We start from the raw sequence: 7,640 nt of genomic DNA on the forward strand, positions 1-7,640 counted from the left end.
CTCCCCATGCAATCAAACTCTTCCAATATACCTGAAAAGCCCTAATGGAAAGATATTGCACTATTATTAAAGGGATACTCCACTCAAAATAAAGTAGCCTTCCATCAATAGATATTACTTATTTAATCTTACTTGTGAAGTTTGAACGGACAGTTCTTTTTAGTTAAGGAGAAATCGCATCTAAAAGTCTGTTAAAACGGCATATTTCGGACGCCATGTTGTCTTTCTCAAGCAGACGCGTATGGCCAGCAATGGCCAGCGGATTCTCACAAAATGACGTATGTGAGTGCTTCGCACAATTTCGCACTCTGAAAACAAACACAAGCTTATTTTATACCTGTGGGGAGAAATATGTCTACAAATTCGTCGAGTTCTAGCGATTACAGGTCGTCCAGTGATGATTTAGATGATTTTCTATTGAATCAAGAACTAGCAGACGGAATTGAGGGCTATCAATTCCATCCGAGACATGATTCATACGGCTCTCGTTCAAGCGAGTCAAACAGTGAGAACGCTGAATCAAGTGGCTCGGAACAAAATATTCTTGTCCGATTAAGTGATATGAATAAGACCTGGTAAGTTTCTGTTAGGTTCTGAATATTGATATGGTAATACTTGCATACAATGTCTTCTAATACGAAACACCATTTTATACATGTAAACATAGGTGTACATGCGAAAGTTGCCAAATAATGGACAGGGAAGTCGAGTGTCTTTGTTGTCAAGAAATTCCCGAGGTTGCCAGCAAGAACGAAGAAGTTTACCAGCAAGAACAACCACCAGCACGCTATCCATGTATAACAGCTAACCCTGGATTTCAGGCAGTTTGTTTAAATCGCTGGGTTTTACAAGCTGCCTGGTTTCAGTACAAGCAGCAGTACGGAACAGATGCTGTGGAAGGGCCAGAGCATAAAATAAATAGACATGTTGCATATAGACAATTAGTGAGGTGGTGCTGGGGTGTTCTTGGGAGAGAAGTGCGTGTTGTGTTGCCATCTTGTGCAGTCAGTTGCATTCGGGCCCATTTTCCTCCTCCTGGCCAAGAGGGTGACTTCGAGTTTATCGGATTTCATTTTGCGGATGAGTAAGGTATTGTATGATACTGATTTGATATTTTCCCACAACCTTCTTAAAGGATATGATCTCAGTATACTGCGTTTTGTGCTTCCTACAGTGCTGCTAAAATTATTGCTAGAATTTCATTCTTGTTTTATGTCGCTCTATTACTTCCTGTTTAGGTGGCTTAGGAATTCTGGCAATGCATTTTGCTTGGGTGACAGGCTTGTATTTGTGGCGAATTTTCTTTCCTTCCTTAATTGAGAGAACTTCTTTCATCATTGAATCAATGTATTCATATGACTTTGCCTCTTGATTTTTTTGCTACCCAGTTTTTCCTTTGCTTGGGGCATACAACGTTGAATCTCATTTCTCCTTTATTTTCCCCCACCTGTACAATTGCTTGCTTCCTGTGCACATGTGCATTGTGATCTAACATGGCGAGTTGTGTGCGAGCTACCATTCCATTGTAACTGAAATGTTCACGTTTTGGAGCGTACTTTAACAAAACTGAGTGGTATTGCTCCAACTCACCAGTATGGTGAAACTCAGTGAGTTTGTCTAAATCTTTTAAAAATTTCTTATTTGTGATGATCTCTTCTAGTGCTATATGAAAAGGAGACCCAGCTTTCAACCACTTAATGCTTTTCCTTTCTTTTCTTGACATTGTAGGATGGCCACACCTCTTGAACAACTTGCAACCACTCCATCGATGCTTGTCAACAATATGGTAAAGAAGAGAAAGCCACCGCTCTCTGAGCATGTTGGAGTCTCCACCACAGGTTGATGCGCACCACCATAAATGATTGGAAATTGCCTGGATCCATGGAGTCAGATCTTCAAATGACTTCTTTTTTGCCTTCTTCAGTAGTTTTTTGGTTACCCATTTTGCTAAATGCCAGACATCATATTGGTGTTTTATATTGGGGTAGACACTCTTCATTTTGGCTGTAATTGTGGTATGCCTATCAGTAGTGAGGCATCTGAATAGGGATTTTTTTTCTGGAGGAGGGAGTTTAATGTCCGTTTGCATCCTTCGTATTCCATTGCATTTGATGAGGTGGTTTCTGTGACTTGAACAACACTGAACTCAATGACTTTCTTGGTACTTTCATCCATCATGGTATACGTACCATACTTTGCAGAGTGGCCTGGGCTGTCACACCGTCCATCACCAGCTATATCTACATGGTTAGCCTTTTTTAATTCTTTCAGAATCTCAACCTGACTTGCTTTCCACTTATTATTTACAACAGGGAGTAGATATTTTTTTTGGGTTTTGTAGTAACTGGAAGAACTCACAATCTTCATGTTGAGAACTTTTGAAAATTGTTGGATATGCTGGTAAGTATTGCCACTAAACAGAATAGCTGCAGGAATTAACAAGTTACCTGCTGCAGTTCCATTTGATGAAGGTTGTGAGTGCCATATATTCGAATGTCCTTGTAAACATGTAGTTTTGATTATCATCATACTGCCTTTGCAATGTTTTGTTTTAGTTGTAATAATGTTTCCACATTGAGAACAGAATACAAAAAGTTTATCGAGTTCACTTTCAAACACAATCCATTTTTTTTCTTTAGTTGGGTCAACATTTTCATCTTCACTGTCAAAGTCATCACTGCTGCTGGAAGGAGAATACATTGGATCATCTTTATATCCATCCAAATCATCATCACTGCTGACAGGAGGAGAATACATGGGATCATGTTCATGTCCATTCAAATCATCATCACTGCTCTGTACTTCAGTTGGCTCAGGGTGAATTGTTATTGTTGAATCTTCAACAGAGGATGTATTGACATAATCAGCATCTGGAGGTTGTAATGTGGGCTTAAAGTAATTATGCTCATCAAGTATACTGTGCTGAGAATGATCTCTTGCTGATGTTGGACATGCTGCAGCATTAGATAAAATGTTATCAGTCTGGGTTTGTACAGATCTAAATGTCTTCACATTAAAGACACATGTTTGAACACCAATTTCCTTTACACTTGTTGTTTCACAGGCTTTAGTAGCATGGCTTTCTTCACATAACATATCACTTTCATCAAAACTGTTTGTCTCAAATAGAAGCTGGTCTGCATCCTGCACAGAATTACTTGCCTCACAACTTTCACCTGCCTTTGGGCATGTATCTTCCAAATTGTGATTTGCGTTCTTTGTAACCTTTTAAATGAATATATTTATTTCTCATTATAGCTACACAAAAATACTTTATAAGTTATAAAATAATAAACAGCATTTAATATTTTGGCTCGGCTGCTAATATTTTTTATTATGTTACCAACCGTAATGTACATGAAAATATACAAAAGGTAAAATTTCACATACCTCTTTTTCACGTATACGTATTTGCCTTAAACTCGACGAACGTGGAGGAGGTTTCTTCTTTGCGTATTCAAATAGCGTTGGAATTGCTGTTGGTTTTAACGCTTTTGGCTTTTTTCGACCGCATATTTCCATAGCAGGTATAAAACAATCAGGCGTAAAGTGAACACTACAAACAAATGAGTTTTTAATATTTCGCGGGTTGTCCCTTTTGATATTTTGCATCCAAGCGCTTTTCATCGGACCATTTGGCACTCTATGATAAGTTATATCAGTACCCTTGGTCTTCCTCCAACCATTTGTACATTTGGGAACCATACAATGCGGCATTTTACTAATTTGACAGTTGATTTAACACTATTTACATATAAAAATGTAGTTTAAATTTAGCGCTAAATTCTGCGAAGCACTCACATACGTCATTTTGTGAGAATCCGCTGGCCATTGCTGGCCATACGCGTCTGCTGAGAAGCAACATGGCGTCCGAAATATGCCGTTTTAACAGACTTTTAGATGCGATTTCTCCTTAACTAAAAAGAACTGTCCGTTCAAACTTCACAAGTAAGATTAAATAAGTAATATCTATTGATGGAAGGCTACTTTATTTTGAGTGGAGTATCCCTTTAATAGAGGATTCAGGCATGAAACTTTTATTGTGATACTAAGGTAGATTCTTTTTTTGTTCATCAAGTGACTACCATTTGATATGTCACCTGTGAGTACAACATGTGATTGTAACTGAATCTAATCATAGTTATTAGAAAATAAACATGGTTAGGAAGGCTAGTTCAAAATCATGCTTATTTTTCAGCTAATACAACAGGATTTCACATGTAGCTACTCTCATGTTCATTCTTAAATTACCAGTAAAATATAGCTGGAACAATTTTTTATTAATTTTTATACTTGGGATAGAGTCCAATTTCCATACTCTGAAATACAGTACATTATTTCCAAGTAAAATATTTAATCAATCAATGTATTTAATGATGTACAAATTACAACAGTTTTTTTAGAATATTTCACTGGATTTGATGGAGGACAATACAATGCCCAACAATCATTGTGTTATAAATACTGCTGACATGACAGGCAAGAAATCTGTGGACATTCTTAGAAAGGTATTTTATCACAATAACTTTCGAGGAAAACAAGAGGAGGCAATACATAGCATATGTCAAGGTCAAAATACAGTGCTCATTATGCCAACTGGTGGTGGAAAATCACTGTGTTATGCAATTCCAGCATTAATGAAACAGAAGCTTGTTGTTGTTGTTTTCCCATTGTTAGCTCTACTCCTTGATCAAGTTGAAAGAAATAATCCAAAATGTTGGTCAATCCAAAAGGAGACTATTTGTCTGAATCAAGGCAGCTTTGAGTACTTGCAGATGCTGGCCATGGCTTAGAGCAATCATATAATATAATTAACTTATCCAACCATGCACACTTTCCTTTATCTCACATTTTTTATAGGACAATCTCAGAAACCTCAATCATCTACGAAGTTTCCTCATCAAACTGTTTCAGGAGCAAAAAGTAAAGGCGTGTTTCACATGGCAATATTACTTTTGATTTCTTTATTTAGCAGTATCCGAATGCTTTTACAGTTAAATTAATTGTACTACGATATCTGAGGAAATATAAGAAAGAGGGTTTAGCTAAGCAAACTCAGTCAGCTGGTTTGACTTTAGGCAAGTTATTGACAAAGTATAAAATCCGTACTTGCTATTGAAAGCTGTGTCCTCAGAAGTAGGTGTCAATTATATATCAACCCTGAGAGGAATTTTCAACAGTCCATTTACTTCCACATGATAGAAAGCCTTTCCATATAATAGACTGGTGCATGTGATAGTCTGTACGAAAAAACGTCGGCCCGATATTTATAATTTATAGTCCAGGAGTGAGAGCGATTCAGAGAAATATTGCTCAAAGGGATTATATTACCTGAGAGAGAAGTCCGAGGCAAATATCATCACTAAGAAACGCTGAACCCTGGGAGGGTCTGTCAACGATATGTGACACTAGTTTTTTTGTTTTATTTTTAAATACGAATAATTTCGTCACCTTTATTCCCGCCCCTCTCTGTCACACACAAGTTCGGAAATATAGATACTGAGATGTGACAAGGCAAAAAATTGACAGGTCAGTGCTACAAATACCGTTTTCTGATCAATTTAACAATTAGAATTTGAGGTATAATATCTGTTTGTAAAGTACTTCTGCTCACCTCAAATTTAAAAATTAAATGCAATGCACAAAGGAACACAAGTAGGGAAGATAACGTCTTTTATGTCCACAGTTTGAAGACTGTGATGTAGGAACTTCTATGGCTATGAGGCTTATTCAAAATCATAACAGTTTCATAAATGAAATTGCTAACTTTAATTTGTGAAGGTGTTTTTTGGGATTCATTGTTCTTATACATCAATTATAATCAAACACATAATGCTTAAAGTTAAGGTGGCCACTACAGCAAAGTTACGATTTATCCATGCGAGAATTAAACAAAAAAACTGCAATCACTTAATATTTATACATGTTCACTTCTATTCAATAACAAAAGATCGAAGGCCCATGGGAATTATTAAGGGGTGCAGTTGTATATGAAAAACCTCTTTTTTTGTTTTTCTTGACAAACACAGAGAATTTCATTCCCTTTATTTTCGTGCGAGATAAAAGGTAAAGCTGACATGACGAAATTCACAGGGCTGATTTTAAACACATTTGCCTTCGGAATGAACTGAAAGAATAATACACAGTAACTAAGCAACCAAAGAAATATTATATATTGCCAAACTCCTTCAATTTTAATTGTTTTAGTTCAACCTCTAGGCAAAAATATTTAGAGTAAAATAAAAAAAATTCCATCGTTTTAGCATTAAAATTTTAGTTAGTTATTGTAATTTGACTATATTTCAGAAGAACTATTGAAAAAAGCAATTTCTTGGGCGAAGGCAATGATAAATATCACAGATGAAGAAGAATCCATCATCAATCTCACACGTAAATTATTTCTTTTTCGCAGTGATAAAGCTTGGAGCAAAACTAACAATGTTAATGGTTCTTTATTTGATGTCGCTATGGGTAGTTTCGATGGTCCCAAAGTCTGCAAATTGATTGGATTGTTCATATTAAACACTACCATCACAATTTGGTAAAAATATGGTTGGTCTATTTTGGGACGATGGCTAGATGTTGATCAAAGGAAAGAAGGGCAGATCAGCTGATGCGACTAGAAAAGAACTTCACCGCATTTTTGAGCAGTTTGGATTAAATATCACTGTCGTTATTTGCCATCAATCAGTCAACTTTCTTGATGTCACCTTAAACTTGAAAGATAATAAGTTCTCCCCGTACCGAAAACCTAATCATGAACCTTACATCAACAGCCGGTCTAACCATCCATAATCAGACAACTTCCCAAATTCATCAACAAATGTATATCCTCACTTTCGTCTAATAGAACCAGTTTTCATTTAGCTGCCCCACTTCACGAAGATGCTCTAAAACACAGTCATTTCAACACCACCCTAAGTTACCAACAAGATGAAAACAACCACAACCCCAAGCGAAGAACGCGATCAAGAAACATAATCTGGTATAATCCACCTTATAGTAAGAATGTGAAAACGAATGTAGCACAAAGGTTCCTTCGCTTAATTGATAAGCATTTCCCAAAGTCATCGCCTCTTCATGAAATTTTCAACCGGAACACGGTCAAAGTGAGTTACTCTTGTATGAACAATGTTAAAACCTCAATCTCCAACCACAATCATAGAATCCTTAAACATCAAAGCATCTCCCAATGTTCTTTGAAATCATTCAACTGCAAAGTTAAGGAGGAATGCCCAATGATAATAATAATAATAATAATAATAATAATAATAATAATAATAATAATAATAATAATAATAATAATAATAATAATAATAATAATAATAATAATAATAATAATAATGGAATTTATTCAGCGTATCCACGAAGTGGCTTTTCATCTGAATTATACAAAGTTCAACTATATTCACTACAAATATGGTAAGATTATTCTAAAAATAGTTGATCTAATGTCGTTCTAATATTGTTAATCTTGTATATAATAATGTTACAAAATACTTAAAATGTCAAATATTACAATATATTAACTAAGCATCATGCCAAAATTTAATTACATTTATCCATTAATAAGGCTTTAGTTTGAATCTTAAAAGATTGAAAATTGTTATCGTTTCTAATATGATCAGGTAAAGTGTTAA

At 35.7% G+C, this 7,640-nt stretch overlaps 1 protein-coding gene across 1 annotated transcript; it reads left to right on the forward strand.

The window, feature by feature from the left end:
* Positions 1 to 351: 351 nt before the first annotated feature.
* Positions 352 to 1,088, forward strand: LOC114531388 (P2X purinoceptor 7-like). The gene is made up of 2 exons (XM_028553007.1): positions 352 to 575; positions 668 to 1,088. The coding sequence occupies exons 1-2, from the start codon at positions 352 to 354 to the stop codon at positions 1,086 to 1,088; spliced, it is 645 nt and encodes a 214-aa protein (XP_028408808.1).
* Positions 1,089 to 7,640: the final 6,552 nt, after the last annotated feature.

The sequence above is a fragment of the Dendronephthya gigantea genome, unplaced genomic scaffold, assembly GCF_004324835.1.
Source record: "Dendronephthya gigantea isolate DGI-Jeju-01 unplaced genomic scaffold, DenGig_1.0 000071F, whole genome shotgun sequence".
Lineage (NCBI taxonomy): Eukaryota > Metazoa > Cnidaria > Anthozoa > Malacalcyonacea > Nephtheidae > Dendronephthya > Dendronephthya gigantea.

Coding starts and splice junctions, on each gene's coding strand:
- LOC114531388 (XM_028553007.1), top strand. CDS start 352: ATGTCTACAAATTCGTCGAGTTCTAGCGATTACAGGTCGTCCAGTGAT. Junction 576..667: donor AGTGATATGAATAAGACCTG/GTAAGTTTCTGT, acceptor ATGTAAACATAG/GTGTACATGCGAAAGTTGCC.